Source organism: Manacus candei, unplaced genomic scaffold (genome assembly GCF_025592945.1).
Source record: "Manacus candei isolate 608988 ecotype Guabito, Panama unplaced genomic scaffold, ASM2559294v1 h1tg000025l, whole genome shotgun sequence".
In the NCBI taxonomy this organism is placed as follows: domain Eukaryota; kingdom Metazoa; phylum Chordata; class Aves; order Passeriformes; family Pipridae; genus Manacus; species Manacus candei.
Genome location: NW_026138073.1, coordinates 6,203,157 through 6,221,950, shown reverse-complemented (window position 1 = coordinate 6,221,950; position 18,794 = coordinate 6,203,157). Strand labels below are relative to the sequence as shown.

Below are 18,794 nucleotides of genomic sequence, written 5' to 3'. Positions count from 1 at the left end.
CCAGTATTGGTGACTTTTGAAAAATAAGGGCTTTTGTAATCTTCCCAGGAGTTATGCTGTTCCCTCCTGTAGAAACCTGTTCACCTCTGGTTTTGCAGAGTCTCACAAGGCGTGTTTTTCAGGTTGTATTCCATAAGAGAAAGTGGCTCCTGAAAACGCTGTGGGGAGAAATACTATACACAGTTCTGAGTGTAAAATAAAAACCAGGAGAAGGAAGACATAAATATGATCTTTAAATGATTCACTGGATTGTTATTTGCTTTCAAATGAAAACTATTGTGATAACCTTGCACAAAAGATTCACTGGAACTTCTTTCTGTGACTTGATCATTCTGCTCTAAAAGCTGGTGCTCTCAAAACCATATGTTTTTCCCCTTCTGTGTTGCTGTCCAGAGAACCATAAGCCTTTCCAAACACTTGAATGAACTGCCCTATACAACATAATTTTATATATGCTTATAAAATAAATTTTAGTGGTTTTGAATGCTAATCAGCTGGTTAAAAATATAAAATATTTGTGTTGATAAAAGCTCCGAATCAAGGCTAAGAAGGTGAAAATAAAACCCTCTGGCATTGTAAGTAATGGAACACAGTATACAATGTTACAATGAATATAGTCAATTTGAGGTTCAGGTGTGACACTGGGCAGGCTGTAATGCCTGCAGTGTAATCACTGACTAAATGTGCTCTTTGGCAAACTAATTCCCTGTGGATGATGCTTTCTTTTGTTGTTTTACAGGGTGTTCAAGGACTTTATCGGGGTTATAAAAGCACAGTATTAAGAGAGGTAAAACACTTGTCTTTTTCTCTTTTTTTTAAAAATCGATTCCTTTGCCTCACTTAGTTTTCTAACAAGAGATAGTTGTTCTGATCAATTGCTCGAACCATAAACTCTAAATCCCAGTGTATTTCATTCTAGATAAGTTACTGGTCTGTAATTTAAATAGAATACTGATAATGTGCACTAAGAAAACCTGTGATACACGTGTTCTGTCTCTCAGTTCTGTTGCTGCTAAATCGAAAATGGAGGGAAAGGTATATGTTAACATGAGAAAACAACAAACTAAAATACTGGAAACTTTCTCAAGTCTTGTGATTGCATCATGTGAACTGTATATGCCAGCAGTGAACTGGTGGCATCAGGCCAAGTTTAGCACAGACAGATTTAGGCTTTCTTTAAATATATTCGTCAGCAGATGCCAAGAGATTATCTGTCATCTGTATATAGGGAGGATTGTACTCTCTCTCTTTTTTTCTCTTTTAATGTGTGAAGGAAATGTATTTAGTCACCCAGTCTGTAGATTTGATATGGCATTGCTTAACTCTAAATCAGAAGTACTTCAATGTTGGGAAAAAAAAAAGTGGGGCTAAAAATATTTTTGCCTGCTTGGCAGAAAAGAGTTCCTAAACTAAAATCTTTTCATAAATGTAATGTGAATTCCAGGATTAGTGTCATGGAAGTGTTTGATATGCCATGTGGACTGAAGGCAGATTATAAAAGAAGTAGAAAAACCTACTGAGAAATTCCCAGTCTAAAATAGTTTCAGAATCAGATCCCAGGAGGTCATCTTTTGACAAAGCAGAAGTTGCAACATGTATGTGTAGCTGAAACAGAGATGAGGCTTGGTTTCTGGGAAAACATAAAATCACAGAAAGGTTTGGGTTGGAAGGGGACCTTAAAACTCATCTTGTTCCAACCCCCTGCCATGGGCAGGGACACCTTCCACTAGCCCAGGTTGCTCCAAGCCCTGTCCAGCCTGGCCTTGGACACTTCCAGGGATGGAGCAGCCACAGCTTCCCTGGGCAACCTGTGCCAGGGCCTCCCCACCCTCACAGGGAAGAATTTCTTCCTGACACGTGGTCAGACAGAACCCGTGTTGTTCAGGAAGGTGCTTTATGTGTGTATGGGGGAGTTTGTCCTCTCCTTACGTAACTCAACTGAGTAAAATAGCTTTGGGTCTTTCCTCTTCTGTTTTAACCACGGGCTCAGATCTGTTGGCTGTGTTGCCCTTGATAATAAGGCCAGTTGCAGAGGCCTTTAAAGCTTTGATTCAAGAGCTCTTTTAAAAGCCTTTCTTCATGCTGAAAACTGTTTTTAGGTACAGTTATGTTAGCCAGCTCTTGTTACAAGTATGGAATAAAGATGGGTATTACCTAAAATAAGAAATACAAAACTTAGTGTTCTTAAAGTGCTGACAAATGCTAATGCACTGCAGTCTATTTTAGCAGTTTTGAGTGTTTAAAAAATTAGTTATTTGTGCAAAGATGACACCTGCTTTTCTGAAACGTAACCTCCACCACAGCTTTGTCCTGCACTTATTTTCTGGCTCACTAAACACGTTATTCACTCAGATTTCATTTGCAGACGGGCAAAAAAGGCCAACAAATACGGATCATTTTGATTTCTCTGAGGGGTTCTGAATAAATGAATAAATTTAGATCCCATTGAATACAGATTTTGCATACTAACAGGTAGATAAAACACACAGTTGCTACTGGGTGCTATTCTCCTTAAAATTTGTTTTGACATATGTCAGGGTGGTAATTAATTTGCAGACCATATTCATGGTACAGTGTGTGACCCTGCTGAGATAACTTTGTTTACTCAAAATGGCAGCACTTTGTTGGAAATTTAATGGGGGTCCTCTCCATTATGTGTATTCATAAAAGATCCTTCAGAACTGATTTCAGTTGAAGTATTGCTTTTTGGGAGAATCTGTCCAATGGAATGAGAAGTAAATGATTACCAAATGAAATGTGCTTTCTCTTCAAAATGAAACAAATCATAGGTGATGTTCAAAGAGAAAAAAAAAAATCTTTGAATTTAACACTGTTAAGACTGATGCATTTTTCTGACATTAAATTTTGTAAAGCAATGTCCAGTTGAGTAAGAGCAGAATATTGCACCTTCAGCTGGAGCTGTTGTAAGGATGACATTTAATCTTGAGATTTTTCCTTCTCCTTAAGTACATTTTTTCCTTTAGAGAAAGTCTTTATTTTCACATAAAAATCTATATTAATTCATTATTGGACATAACCAGGTAGCTGCATAGCATGTATAGGCTGACATTTAATTCCAGCTGACTTTTTTACTTATAGAGTTTGTTTACATGCTTTGGTTCTTTCACCTTCACAAACCCCTTTGTTTAGTTACAGTGGAGTGGGATTTTTTGGATAGAGGGGCTTCAATGCATGATTTTTCATTTTAAAAAAGTAATTGGAAGAGGCTGGGAATATTGATGCTTTTCAGATGATGATATTCTCACACTGCCAAAGTTCTTGAACCAGAATTTAAGAAAGGTTAATTTTAGCTGTTGCACTGGGATGAAATTTTGTGTATTACATCAAGCAGATTTCAGTGCCTGGGCAGAGATCTGTTTGCCAGTTGATTGGACTTCAGTGGGAATGAGTCTGTTTATAAATGGAGTGTGATGTTGAAACCTCATATTTTTACTATAGCAAAGCAGATCTTTTCAGGACAGCTTCATGTAATTTGCTTTAGCTGCTGTGCTGCTGCTGTTCTGGTGAAAGGTAGTTGTTTTATCCTTCCTTTTTGATTCTCAGTCTTTCACATATCCCTTTATCTTCTCCTCAGAATACTTTCTGAGCAGATGAACGTTGGTAGAGAAAGAAGATGGCTAAATATATAATGCTTTCGGAAATAACTGTGTGAACCTCAACACTTGAAAGTTTTGGCTTTTCACCTACCTCCTTTTTGGTGACTTTTCTCTCATCTCCGTTACTTTTTGGGCTTTACATCTTCCTTTGATGTAGTTACACTGAACTAATCCTAAAATGGAAGGGGAAGTGAGGTACAGTGCATCATTCTGTTGGCAGTAGAGACCCGAAAGAGACATCTGTGCTCCAAGAGAAAAGCTTTTATAGTAAAGCACAAAGTGAGAGCATGGTTATTAGGTTGCTGAATAAGACTTTGAATAAATGGCAGAAATTGGAGGCTGTGAAATGATGTGGAATTCCCATGATGTCATTTCCAAAGCAAATCCAAGTGGGAATTGTCTTTTCCTATGGTTGTAGTGTGCATCGGTGTGGAAAGTGGATTACGCTGCTAAGAGCAGTCAATGAACAGGTAAATTTATTCATGTTTTCCACAGCAGAGACAAGTTAATTTGTAAAATTAAAAGAATCCAGCCATCTTATAACAAGGCAGGACCAGACTGTAAATTCACTAGAATTTCTTAATGGGAATGTAGTTCTACTGCTGAGATCTTATATAAGCAAATGGAGCCAGATTTTTAATTCCTGCATAATTCATTTTATTAACTATGACCAAGTAGAACATCTGTTAAAATTCCATAATGTTCAGTTCATGGGAAAAAGAAAGAAACCCCTGAGTTCCCGTTGGAGCTCTTCCATTTCCGTTCATGTTACAGGACTCTAGCAGATGTCTTAAAGGACATTATTATGAATGAAGGGGCAACACAAAAGGAAAGGAAGAGCTTTATCCAGTTTCCCTGTGTACAGTGAGTTACTTCACCCTTGGCATGTCTGTGTGCAGGTTGCATCTTTGTACCAGTAGTGCCATGGTAAATGTCATGTCACGAGTTACCATGGTTTGGAAGAATTGAGTGAGTGCTGAGTGGGTGTTCTGTGTGCTTTTAATTCAGTCTGTCACTTTAAAAAATATTGCAGACAGACTGGGCTCTAGCTTAGAAATAAATTCAAATGGAGCTAAAATTATTATTAAACTCTTTTTATCCTCTATGTTGCCTCATAGACTTTTCTGAGACAATTCACGCTCTGGCCGTAGTGGCCTCCATTCATGTGGAGGTAGCAACGATGCTTTACTTGTCAGTGTTGGTTCAGAATTCATCTCAGAGCTCTGAATTTGAAAGGAAACCACCTGGCCCCACTCTGGTACAGCACAGAACTGGCCTTGCTTTCAGTGAGATGGCCAAGTCGTCCCTTCTGGAAGTCCCAGTTCGTTAACTTAGTACACTTTTGGGTTGGTTTGGGACTTTTTGTGTTTGTTTTTTTCCCTTAAAATCAAATCCTAAATGAATAAAGGCAGCTGTGCTGTCTTGGGAGGGAGAGAGCACTCCATGGTATAATAACTTTGGGGAAGAGAAGGCCAGTTAGTTCCAAGTATGCTGTTCCATTAATGAGTGGCAGCAGTGTGACAAACAGCAACACATTCAGGCTCTTCCCAGTTGCAAAAGCCAAGAAGTAATAATGTCTCCTGAGGAGGAGAAGGTGCTGTTTGTTGTGTGTGTTCCACAGAACTGCTGTCCTGTTGTAAGGTGTGTCTCAAAAGGGCTATGGAGAATATGCATCTCTGCAGATGAAGAGGGAGCTAGAAGGACAAAGACCAACAAAAAACCCTCTTCTCAAACGACTTGCTGCCTGGGAGAGGGAAATTAAAACAACTAGCAGCCAAATGGGCCTTACAGGCACACCTGCTGTGTCTTCCTAAATTTAAAGGGTCAGTGAACAAAGGATGCTGAGAGAGGTTTGTATAAAAATGTAAAACCCACTGAGGTAGGTTGACCCTGTTGACTGAGGGCAGGAGGGGATCTGAGAGAGCTAAGCTCAATAGGGAACACTCTGCAAACAGGGAGCCCAGTTTGTTTATTCACTCAAGGTAGTTTTGCATGCTTTTCTTTTGTTAGGACATCTTTATATAAATATCCTGTTCTCCTAGCTGTTAGAGGTTTTTTTTTTTACAGTTTATCTCTGTTACTGTAGAACAGAAAGAATGTTATTAATACATTCTTTGACTTGCACAATTAAAACTTTGATCTTCTGTCATTCTCTGTGTATTACAGAGCAGATGTCGATAGAAATAGGCAAACAGGACACTATCTTAATACAATATTTGGAAAAATAAACATCCTCCTTAATGAAATATGTGCAGTATCTGTCTTTTGTTACCTTCTGGAAAACCAAGCTGGCTTTATGTTATTTTGTGATTCTAGATAGATTAGATTTAACCAGGAATTTGCCACGCAGGAGCCCTAGCACTGGGGTTTTGACTTTTACTGAGCAACCAGCATTTCTTTGGCTTAGGGGTTTCCATGTAGAACATCAACAGTCTCATGAAAGAGGTGGGAACTGTAAAATGGATTAAGGAGCTATGTGGAAAATTGTACAGAAGTTATGTGACATGATTAATGGGAGGAAAAGTTGAAAAATAAGTCCCTGCTCCCCCTTCTCCTTAACATCACTTTGTCTTGGAAAGCCTATCTTGTATGAGCTCTTGTATCACTTTTGCACTTGTATCCTTCTAGATACCAATATTGAAGAGATTTTAATTTTGAGGGGTGTATGAGGGTTAAAGGTAATTCTTGAGGGATAAGAGCAGGGGTCAAGTCTATCCTCAGGGGGAAGGGCTCAGGCACATCATAACTCCTGACTCTGGAACACCAGTAAACAGATAAAAGGAATAACTGTCCTTTGCTGCTGTAGGTTGTGCTCATTGTCTTCTCCCTGCACAAGCTGGAATAGTACTTGGAGCTGAAAATGGAGATCTCACAAAGCACTTATAAATGTGTTTTACAGACCAGAAAATAACCCTGTTTTTTCTAATTTACAAGTTGTGGGAAATAGGTTTTGTGACATACCTGAATGGCAGATAAACTGGCCAGGGTGGACAGAGAGCTAAAGCAAGTTCCTTGAAGTCTGGGGGGAAGCAGTGTCTTTTTTTTTTTTTTTTTTTTTTTTTTTGCCAAGCATGTTCAGTGATCTCAGATTTTCTGGTTGAACCCTCTCTCTCAGGCCAGGTGCAGTATCCATACAGGCTGCCCAGAAGCAGAATTCAGCCATCCTTGCTGCCATCCATGTGCAGTTTACCAATGGAGCACACAGTTATTGCATCTCCCTGACATCAGTGGGTGTCTTCAGATGAAAAGAATTTCATATATGCAGAGTATTTCTGTACTTTGAAAACTACTGCCTAGCATCTGGGGTCTTTGAACAGAAAAACACTTTGAAAGCCCTGTGAACTGAAAGCACCATATGTGATTTGATAATGCAGATTCTTTCCAAGTGAATGTGTGTGCAAGCAGAGTCTTGCAGGAAGCGTGCTCTGCTCCACGCTTCAAACAGAGATACCATTTCCATACAGTCTCAAAGCAGTTCACTAAAGTGTTCCTGCAAATGATGTTTTCTGCAGCATTCAAGGTGTAGGAATGTGTTTTGTGGGTGAGTAGCAGCACTGTGGGCAAGAACAGGTTGGGAAGAAGAAAATGCCATGAAGAAAAAGTTCTAGTTTTCTTCATGTTGTGACATTTTTGTTTCTTTTGTTGATTTTTTTTGTTGTTTTTACTTTTTAAATCACCTAAGAACTGTATTTCTTACACTGATTGCTCTGATTTTTAAGTTTCACAGTGGTTTGAAAAGCACACTCCATGTGCTATCTCCAGTGGAGAGCATGAATTTCCCCACTGTTTTCCCCCAACTAAATAAAATTATCTGTTACAAAGGATCAGGAGGAGGCTGCAAATCCCTCATGAAAGAGAACACACAAAAGGCATCCCTTTGCCTCAGGAGAAGGTGGGACTGTGACAAGAGGGAGGACAGGCACCAAGAGATAGTGTCCTCATTTTAAAGGAAGGAGAAAAGGCTTAAAATAGGAACACTGGAAAGTAACAAATAAGTGATTATAAGGGATATTAAAAAAGCTATCTGATATTAAAATCTTCAAAACTTTTCCAGGGAAACTAAGAATATTAGAGTTAATGGAATAATTTTGAATCTTGGAATCATAGAATCGTTTGGGTTGGACAAGACCTCTCAGATCATTGAGTCCAATCATTAAGCCAACACTTCTTCAACACTTCCACCCACACCTCCACCTGGAGACCAGAATCTTCTATCACTGTAGCCCTATAGCATGACACTGAGGTCAGGGGAAGACCCTACAAGTCTAATGGGATTACACAGTTGTACCTACTTCTGTAAAATTTGACTGGCCTTAACATTTGTGACTGTTTAAAAGCAAGCAAGCAAGAATCAAAGAGAAATTTGTGGAGTTTTTGGCTGAGTGGCGGCTTTTAGTTTTAATTCCACAGCTACATGCCAGTATGGGCAACTGTATTTTGTCTGTCTAAGTTCTTTCTGTAGGTCTCAGTTCCTGTTTTACTAAGCAGTAGAGTAATCCTGTCATGGCTGAAGGGTTGCTGGGCTTTTTCTTGTGAAGGCCACATAGCATTTGTGGGTGAAGCAATTTCTGCATGTCTGTGCTGAAGTGGGTAATTCTCTAACCCTACAAAAATACGTGTGTGTCGTGTATCTGTTTATATAAAATCCATGCAAAGATCATACAGATGTATCTACATGTAAAATAGGGTATTGTTTTTAATAATTCCTTGTCAAGAGTCTTGGACTCTCTGAAGCAACTAGTCCTATAAATGTATGTGATCAGTGTGGAACAGCAAGCAATTTAACAATTTTCTGAAAGCACAGGACTGTTTTTCAAGGATGAAATTCTTTCCTGAAGTAAACCAAAACATGATTTTACAGTGGAAGCCTTCCACCAGCAGGATCACGCTGCTCTCAGTATTAATAGCAATTACCTGGTTTTTATGCTTAGGTTGCTATTACCTATTTTCTCTACACCTGCTAAAAACCAGAGGAAAAGAATCAGCAATCCAAGAATTGAATCTGTAGCCCAAAGGGTGTGAAAAAGAAACCAGATCTGTGGCAGAGAACTTATGTAATTTATCAGTTATGATAATGTTTGGAAGCATGGCTAGAGAGGCACTTGTGAGAGTCGACCACAAGAACAGTTCTTCCAAGTGCTTGATACACATCATACTTCAGTTTTTTTGAAAGACTATCTCCTTATTCTCTTGCAGGAAATAGGAATTGATCCCAGTGTTTTGAGCACAGGAGAAGTGACCCTCATAAAAGAAAATACTGAAAGCCCTACCTAGCTCCAGGATATTTTAAGGGCCAGACTTGGGTAATGAAACAGCTTTCTTAGCTTGCTGAAAGGGGAATCTTGGCAGTGCACTAGCAATCAGTCAGTTCGCTTGGCCAGGTAAAGGAAAAGATGTTACTTTGGGGCACGGGAAGTCTTTCTTCTAATCAAAAAAAGAGAAGGAAACCGGAGCGTGTCTTGCCCGCGGCCCGACACCGGGGGGCGGCAGCGCCCGCACCTGCGGCAGCCACAGCCCAGGGCCGCGGGGATGGAAATTTGGGATGACCTGTGGATCCTGGAGCTGGCTTTGCTCTGATCCCGCCCCTCCGAGCAGATGCAAAGGAAACATAAGATCTGAGATGTCATTACTTTGATTTGATTCTGGCCGCTAGTCCTGTTGAATTTCCTGGGAAATTCAAACGCGCGAGGAAACGGAGAGAAATTCAGTTTAGGGATGGTTTTATGGGTTGCTGTTTTTTAACTTTAACCAGGTTTTCATGTGATATGAATGGACTACATAAGGTGTGTAGCATTACCCGTGTATTCTTGCCCAGTGGAATAAAGCTTAGGTGACACAAAGAAGAGAAAGGAGAATGTGTGATCCTGACATGTTGCAGTGCCTGGGCTGTGTAATAAACTGTTTTAAATTTTACTTTAGCATCAGTTTTTGCCAATATTCTGCATTTCTCTAGCTTATCTGTTTTTAAGAAAAATCCAGTGAGCTTTATAGTCTTTGAGATAATCCCAGTGTGGCGTGTACCTTAATTTGAAAATCCCATGTCACTTTTTAGTGACAATGTAGTTGGAAATGCATGTAGGGGGTGGAGCAGGAGAGACTGGTGGTAACATGATTTTCATTATTTTTATAGAAATGTAGGCAAAGCAGGCCTGGTGTGTATACTGCAGATGGAAATAGTGTTATTAAACCAGGCTTTTATCTCACTTTTATTTTTCTGTTAATTTTATAGAAGCCAGTAAAGCTTAAGCTCTGCAAATTTTCTTTTTATGTTGGTTGAATATGTGAAAATCATTTTCTTGCTTTTCAAAGCCAGCAGGTCTAGAGTTTGGCCTGAACATTTTGGCATCACACTGCCCATGCTTGGGCTGCTCTGCCAGATCTGGCTATCCCAGGATTGATTCTTTCCCAGTTAAAGGCTGCTGGTGATGCACAGTATGTGACATAGATGAATTTCTGTCCTAAGTAGACTGAGGCATCTCAGTGCTCTTTCAGATAGAGCAAACCCTCAGAACAGAGGCAGATACATAAGCCAGGATACTACCCCTGCTTTCCCATGGGAGAACAGGTAGTACATTATATTCTGTGCTTGCATTTGGCATTGCAGACTCTCTTAATGTAAAAGTGAAGGGAAAATAAAGAAGGATCCACAAGTATCAGAACAAATAATATGCTCATACCTCAGTGGGAGGTTATCTGCTCCCTCCTTGCTTCTGCTGATATGAAATCCTGAAGTGCAATAAAACATTTTAGGAGTCTCGTGAAACACAAGACCATAAGGCGCTTAACTGAACGGAATCTTGTCTTGCTGACTTTAATATACTGAATGCCAGTTGAAGCAAAATTTGGCCCAGTATTAATCTTGCCACTGGCTACATACCTCACAAGTTTTGAGTGGATGTTTTTTACCCCTTTCCTTCCAGCCTTCCCACCATTTTGCCTTCTGGCCTGTACAGCTGTGCTGCTGGTATCCTTTCTATTTCTGGAAATGACCCATGCAGTTAGGTCAGTTTGTTTTAGCCTTGCTCCTTGTTGCTGGAGTAGAATAGCACATTTCCCCTAGCTGCGTGAAAGCCAGGGTAGACAATCTTGATAAATATGATTAATGGGCCTCTCTGCTTTACTCTGCAGCTGAAGGCTTCCTGAGATTCTGTGTCAGCTGGGATACAGCTCCCCAAACCAACCTTTACAAAAAAAGTATGTCTCATGTTCAATTATGTTGTTAAAGACATTTTTATTCCCAGATTTTGCCATAGGAAAGTCTTTGCAATTGAAATATGGTAATAAGAGTCTGATGTGGTAGTTTTGGAAGGAAAAGTGGTTCATAAATATGGGTGAGTTTGGATGTCTTCCCTTTGTCCTGATACCTAGAAGTTTGTTGGCTATGTTTCCTGAGACTGAAGTTAAATCTGGGGTTAGTGAGGTGTTCAATTCCTTGCCCTGGTCAGCAGGACAGGAACTATTATAGGAGGTAGGAGCAAGTGATGGCAGCTTTGAGTCAGTACATGGGATATATTTGTAAGTTACTGTTATGTTGATCTTCAGTAATGTAAATCTCCAATAGATTTTGACAGAAAATACTTTCCTGTTGTCCTTTTTGTCAAAAGGCAAAACAAATTAGTATCATATTATCTCAATGAAAAATGTTATGTAGAGACTCCAGTAGTTGCACAACTGCTCCTTCAATATGGAATTAAAGAACATAGGGGAAAAATCCCCACATTGATGTGATGTTAATAAAATGTGTGATTGGTATCAAGAACCATTGAACTTGCACCCCTCTATTAGTTGCCAAACACTCAAATTTGTGAGGGTATCCTGAGAGCTGTTCTTAAAATTCAGAGGCCAGACTTGTGCCCTGCATGTGGGAATTGCTGGCTGCAGCACAGGCTGAATCCATCCAGCTTTCCTGGTGACTGCTCTGCCATTGTAATTGCACAGCAGCATTCTCAATAATTGAGTGCAGGTCTTAATAGCAAATAATCCTCTTGAAGTCTCTCCCCCTCCACTGCAATCAGAGGAGAGCTTTGTTAAGGCATTAGCTAACAAATTAGCTACTAAATACTGGTAATAACCTATTTCCCAAAGATTGCTTTTTAATTATAGCCTAAGCTGTGTGATTCCTGAAATCACTTCTTTGGCAAACCAGTGTTTGTGATCATTTCCAACCACAGTAAGTAATTGGCAAAAATAGTAGGTTTTAAGTCTTTTCTAGTGTCTGAACACACTTTGCTTCTATATTCCTGCCTGCAGAAATAATTTATCAGTGTTTCTTTCCACTGTTACTAGTATTTAATTTAAATGTACTAGGCTGTGCTGTGAAATTGTTGTTTTAGTTTTACTTCCATGAACAATATATGGCTTCATTAGATTTTTAGATAGCATAGATATTTTTCCACTCAATTGTTACAAGAAACTTTTCCTATGAGGGAGAAGGAATTAACCACTTTATTTTTATATGTATTTGTTATTAAAAACTATTTATTTTGCTAATCTGTGTCACAGCAACCAATTAGAGAACTAAATTATACTTAGCTTTTGGCAAGAGGGGGTATTTTTTTGTATATTCATTACTTTTCCTCCCCAGATTTCGATAAAGGCTGCACATCTTCCAATATATCATTCTGCTTCCCTTCAAACCTGACTTTTTTATAAGGGAGCACAGCCATCAAAATTGGCAAGTGTTAAGCTTGATAATTAGTTCAATATAGTGACCAATTCTGTGAATTACAAGTTCAAAGCAACACATGGACGTGGATGAAATCAGATTTTGGCATTTCTCACTTAGATTGTTTCAGGACACTGCTGGAGCTTCTTTGATCTGTAAATAACAACTGCAGTTCAGTGCCTTACTTAAAATACATCAAACGCATTCATGACTTCTGCTTTTACATGTAGACTTGACTTCTAGTTACAGTTTTGAATCAGTCTAATAAAGCTACTCATGTTTTGAGATTTAGAGAAAGCTACCAAAGAAAGCTCTTTTCATTCTTCTTGTTTTAAGAGAAGCAGCAAACACTTCTCTGGTGTGATGTGCCCCCCAGACAACACCAGCAGATGCTTTACCAAGTCAAAAGTGACCATCTCCTGTAGTGCAGATCCTCTACAACCTGTTAGCAATGGGTGTCTTCCTTTCTTCTTTCAGCAGTATAAAACAAGTGAACCAAGGGTTTATTTTCACTGAACTCTGTGGCAATCTCCTTTCCCTGCTGTAGCTTGCACAGACCAGCCTTTTTCCTAGTTCTGAACTTTTTGTCGATTTGAACTGCTGTGCCACCCAGCAGACAGTAGCTGGAGATGACCAGACACGCTGTATTTGTTACTTCTTAAAGATATACAGGTGCTGACCCAGTTCAGTGAGTCATTGCCTTTCAATAGTTAGTTAACTGCACTACCTCTGGGCTTATCAGTTGGTTATAAAAGAGCTGTATGATTTCTTGGTAGCAAAGGACTGTGGGGAATTATATCTTCTTGGTGTTTTACCATCAGCTTTCCAGCTGGGTAACTCCATTGCTTCTAATTTAACTTTAAGTTTTTGGCATAGAAAAGTTCAGCATCCAGCAGTGGTGCAACGGGGTTTTTTTACTCCATGGTTAGTGTAAATACTCAAGTTCTATAAAAACTCTTACAGTAGTTTTCATAGGGCTTTGGGGTTTACTGAGATAGAAACTCTTTGTTCTCTACAACCCTTAATATACAACATCCCTATCCCTTTTCTGGTTATAATCCCTTGATATCTCATGATTGGATCTTTTATTTCTGTGGGTGGCAGATGATAAGACCTGAGCATGACAGGATCAGATCCATGTTCTGTCCAGTATCTTGTCTCTCCTTGGGGCCAGATGTGGAATCCTCAGGGAAGTCAGGATGTAGGAAAGGTGCCCTGCTGTCTTTCAGGCTCACAGCTGGCAGCTGTTACAAGACAAGCATTCAACCTCCCTTCTGTGAGTCTTTGTTTTTACCAGCAACCCAACAAAAATGACTGTAGGAATAGGTACTACAAATCCTAAACTTTCACATTAACCCTTTTAAATGGATGCAGCTGGCTCAGAGTTTTCTTACACTGATGGTTGATATTTTGAGGGGGAGGCAGCTTATATTTATTATATGGGAAAACAAATTATCCTTCCTACTTATTCTCCATCTATCTTTCATTTCAAGACTCCGCTCCAAAACACCCTTATTTATTTCTGTGTCCTGCTTTGCAAAACATCATTTTGCACAGATAAACTTTTAATCTTCGTGGGCCAAATCATGCTCCCATCAGTGTTCTCTTGCTGACCTCCCTCTCAGCAGATTGTAGGCCAACAAGTCACAACCAAAGACCACGTGTCTCCCAGACCTGTGTGGCAGAGGCTTCTCCAGGGTGGCTGCATGATGGTCTCTTACCTTTGTTGCAAAATCTTTTGGACATTGCAGTTCATTGTCCAGAAAGTAATAACCAGAGGAACATCTAACAAAGCTGTGGGTAGAGAAGAAATTCAGAAAGAAATTCTCACCGTGAAAATTCTTGGCAGCTTTGGAACAACATCATCCCCCACCTGTCATTCTTGGCTGAGGATTTCACTTCTGTGTCAGGGCTGAACACATCCAAAGAACCCTGAGTTTATGTAGATATAATGTGATAGGAGAGAAATAGTTGACATCAAAATTCAGCTGGAACTGACATGGAAAAGAAAACAGCAGCAGAGGACAAGGAAAACCTAAGGAGCGGCACAGTGAGAGCACTGAGGTGCTGTGAAAGGATGATGCTGTTAGTGCAGTGTAAGGTCTTGTGTTTAATTCCAGATGTGGTCACAACCTGACCGTGGGAGGAAGAGTTTTCAGCTGATTTTGTGCTTTATCTCCACTGATATCCCTTTGGGGCAATGCATTCGCTCATGGACACCTGAGGGTCCTTGTCTTGTGCTCTGGCTGTAAATCTTTGTCTTTTGAAAAGGGAAAGGAAACAGGTAGCACAGGTAATTTTCAATGTGAGAAATGTTGATGGATGCTTTCAGTGTGGTGGTTTTTTCTGACCAGTTTTAAAGGCTTTTGGTGTCTGTACCAACTTTGAAAAACAAAGAGAGAGTGCCACTGCAGGGACCACCTGTCTTTATGTTTTTAATTCTTTCAGAAGCTTTGATAGGCTCTGCATTTTCTAAGGTAAAAGATTCAGTGAAATTTTACTTTTTAGCTTTAGCTTGAGTAGTTTGTATCATTGAGCTACTTCATTTTTATTTTGCTCAGCTGGTTGTTCAAGCTGAAGATTCTGGTTTGACCAGGTGGGAAAAGGTGGGATCACTGGACTAGGGACTGGCTAAAATGGTATGATGAGGAGCAAAAGGACAGTGAGGGCTACCCTGAGAAGGTAAAAGGGGTGCCTCTCTGAGGGCTTTGGCATTGAATTTCAGCAGAATGTGTTTTGTAAATTAATATCTGAAGCATTTGGATTTGGTAGAATTAGATTCTAAAGAAGGTTTCTCCTCTTTTGGTTGCTTCTAGTATTTGTATCCAAACTGCATCCCACAAGATTACATTTTATGCGTTTTTTGGTTATTTTATTTTTGCAATGTATTTACCTTTTTAGTGCTCTGATATATATGCACATTGTCTGAGTGCTTACACTCCATCCTAAAGTAACGAGTAGGAATTTCATTTTGGATTCATAGCTGTCCCCAGTGCTCTCTTACAGTTTTGTCACTTTGGTTGCAAGTCTAGATATGTGTTTAATTTGTTAATTTTGAGTTTTAGATCATTGAGAGACGCTTATTCTGAATATTTAGTGGTACTAGCTGTTATTTTCAGAACATGGAGTTTCTGAAAGAATGCAATTAGAAACTAAGCCCAGGAATTTCTGAGGCAGGTCAGGCACTTCTGGCCTCAACTGTCATTGACTGGAAGAAGAATAAAGCTCATGGTGCCTCTGCAAATCACTGAAGCATTCCCTTCCCTGATGTTATGATACAGGTCATATGCTCTGTTGAGAGACAATATGAATGTGCCTGGTAGATAAATGTTCTCTGGCTAAACTTGGATGTTACTGTTTCTTCTCACCGTGCCTTTTATGATCCACATCTCTCAGACTGATGTGAATACGTAAAATATGAACTGCTTTGAAAAAACAGAAGTGTATGTACATCTAACAACCATGGAAAGAATGTCTGAGAAGTGAACTGGATGCTATGGTGAAGTTTCAAACACCACCCAGCAAAAGAGCCTGGATGTGTTTGTTTTCATTCCTATTTCGTGATTGTTGGTGCTTGATTCAGAATTTTAGGAGAGTGTTTGAAGAAGGCAGTGTGGTTTTGTGATTTAAGGGGCTGGTGAACTGCCATGGCCTTTGTGCATGGTGACTGAAGGTGAACTCACCTTGCCTAGATGGTCCAGATGCCTGAGAGAGAAAACAAATGAGGGAAAACAACAGCAATGTGAGCGAGGAAGACACAGTTAAAAATAAATCCTGTGGGTTGGCACACCGTGGGGAGAGAGTTCTGCCCAAGATCCTGCTGGGCTGTGCCATGTTCAGAGGGGTGAAAGGCAAGATGCAAAAGATCTTTAGTTCTTTGTTTCACTCTAATACCTGAGTCAATATGTTGCACAGATCCACAGGTCAGGTGAACATAAACTGTGCTGTTGGAATTTATCCGGCCAGTAACTTAACCTCTGACTCACCCCGGCCATGGTACAGCATTACAAATGTCGTCTTCAAGGAAGGATGAACAAATTTCTTAAGCCACTGGGCACAAACAAAACCTTCAAAATCAGTCAAGAATACCTCCTTGTTCCACTGCTCCGTCACCCCTCATGCCCTGGAATGTATTTATTGCAGCTAACACTAGGAAAATTCAATCTGTCCATTTGTGCTCAGGGTGAATCAAGGTGCCTTTCCTTGTTTTGTCCAGCTCATGTTTAGTTCTGTGTCCTTTAAAAAATTTCCAGACCACCAAGTGTGATGAATCTGAGCTTAAGCATACGAATATCTGTGGTTTGACAAACGAACCTCTTTTGTTAATATAGGTCAGCAGAAGGGAACATAAAGAAGAGAATGCAAAAACATGGTTTTCTTGACAGACCCAGCACTTTAGGAATTAACTAATCCAGGCCACAGGAATCCCGTGCATTACTAAGGGACCTGAAAAGAATGTGTCCTCTCACCTGTGATTTTTATTTTACCTTCGAGCTCTCCTAAAAACACCAGCCATGCAGAGATCCCACTAACAGTGGGGAAGGAGCTTGGTACTTCCAGAAACAAATTAGGCATTAATATATGAGTTGGAAATGGATCTTGTGTGTGTAAGGGAATTCCTATTGCTGACTTTCCTTTCTCTGGATTTCCCCCTGTTTTTAATTTAAAAAGGGAGCAGACCTGAGTAATAATGTTAGGAAGCAGCCAACTCAAGGATCCAGTATGAATTTTGTCCTGTACCTGGAAGAGCCTGCATGGGTTATGGGGATATGGACACTGAAACATGGGTCTGCTTGCTGAGGTTTGATCTCTCAGTCTCCTTGGAAATTATGATCTTCAAATAAGATGGCCTAGAATGACTTAAGTATTTATTTTCCCAGGGCCTGTGAATTGCCAACACAGGGAGTACTTTTCCTGTAAAAAATACTGTGTATTTAAAGAAAATTCCTTCTTTTTGAGGATAAATGTGACCTTGATTAAATTATTTCTATTTTTAATCAACTCTAAGGTTTCTGGAACTTCTAAAGTTCTCAGCAGCTGTTTCTCAGATGTTTCCTGGCCTGTTGGCCTCACAGATTTCCCCATCTCCTTGGGACGACCGAGGACTCTGAACATCCTAGGCAGCCAGAGATAACATTTTGTGGCCAAGAAAGACTATAAGTGGTGCCCTGAGCTCGGGAAAGCGCTCTGTAAATGGTCTCCTGAGGTTCCCCACAGAGGTTGTGTGTTACAGAACCCTGTTAAAGAGCACTTCAGCTTTAGTAGTTGTACACTGATCCCCAATTCTCTGCCAATCTTTCTTGTGTGCATTATGTTTCTTTTGAGAGCAGAACACAGACAGAATCTCTTAGGCTCCTGCTTTGCTCTTTAATCCATCACCACAAACCAGAAATCCTTGGGGTTTAAGCAGCTTCACCCTTTATTTACACAGGTCTGCAGCGGCTTTTTGTTTTCTTTGTTGTTTCATCTGTGGTTCCCCCCCCTCCCCCCGTGTTTTGGATGGTTCTGTGTTCTGAAGGAAATTCTGAAAGGCTGTTGAGCTGCCTGCATGCTGCCTTCCTCTACATCCACCTTGTCATGGTGCAGTACATGACCAGCATCCTGCTCTCAAGGCCATAGTATCTTTTCTGGCCAGGAACCACACCAACAGCTTTTGAGCTCCTTCTGCAGCCTTCCCTGCAAACTGGAGTTTCCAAATTGAGTCTCTCAGCTCAGCTGAGATGCTTACAGATGTGTTTGAGGTGTTTGTGAGATGTTCACAGAAGTTTTCGGGGCTCTGTCCGTACCCCTGTCTTATTTGTCTAAAATCAGATGATGAGCTCAAAGGCTAAGGAGGGAAAAAAGTGGGTGATTTCATGCACCACTACAATAGCAAAGCAGTCTAGAAATGTAGCTCTGTACAGTCAGAGACAAGATGTCAGTAAATATCCTACTGAATGGCTCATGTTCCATTACTTACTGGTACAGCAGTGAAATAAATAATTTCTGGAGCCAGATTATAAGCATATGGTGGTAATAGAAAACTTAGTACTGATTAAGTATTATTATCCACATGGTTAACTAAAATTTTACCATCCAGACATTGTGATGGAAGGCAAAACCCGACAATGCCAGTGAAATTTGGATCAAGACCATGTTATAGTGTTAATAATTGGCAAAGGCACTGGGTTTTACTGTACTAACCAAATATTGTCATTTATCGTGTGTCAGGTAACCATTGAAAATACATGGGCTGCAGTCCAAATACCCGTGGAGATTAACAAGTTGAAGTTTAGTTCAGGGCACTCCTGAACAGTCAAGTATTAAAAATGAGAAATACTTGTTGGTACAAAATGTCCTCAGACTTCATGAGCACAGATGTCCTTTCAGGAGTTGTTGTGGGTAGTCTGCAAGTAACCAAACCATGATGCAGGTTTGAGGCACGACTTTCCTCTTGTTGGTAGATATGAGACTCTTTAATTGAAGATTTAGTTATGGAATTTTCTTTGTATGAGCAGAATTCCATAGTTTAT

At 40.0% G+C, this 18,794-nt stretch overlaps 1 protein-coding gene across 2 annotated transcripts in view; it reads left to right on the top strand.

Annotated features, from left to right (window-relative positions):
* The window catches only part of SLC25A26 (solute carrier family 25 member 26), an 83,793-nt gene that overhangs the window by 18,690 nt on the left and 46,309 nt on the right, over positions 1–18,794 (top strand). For both annotated transcript variants that reach the window (XM_051788827.1, XM_051788826.1), the window contains exon 5: positions 740–787. In XM_051788827.1, coding sequence (XP_051644787.1) covers positions 740–787 — 48 coding nt within the window. The remainder of the gene's footprint in view (positions 1–739; positions 788–18,794) is intronic.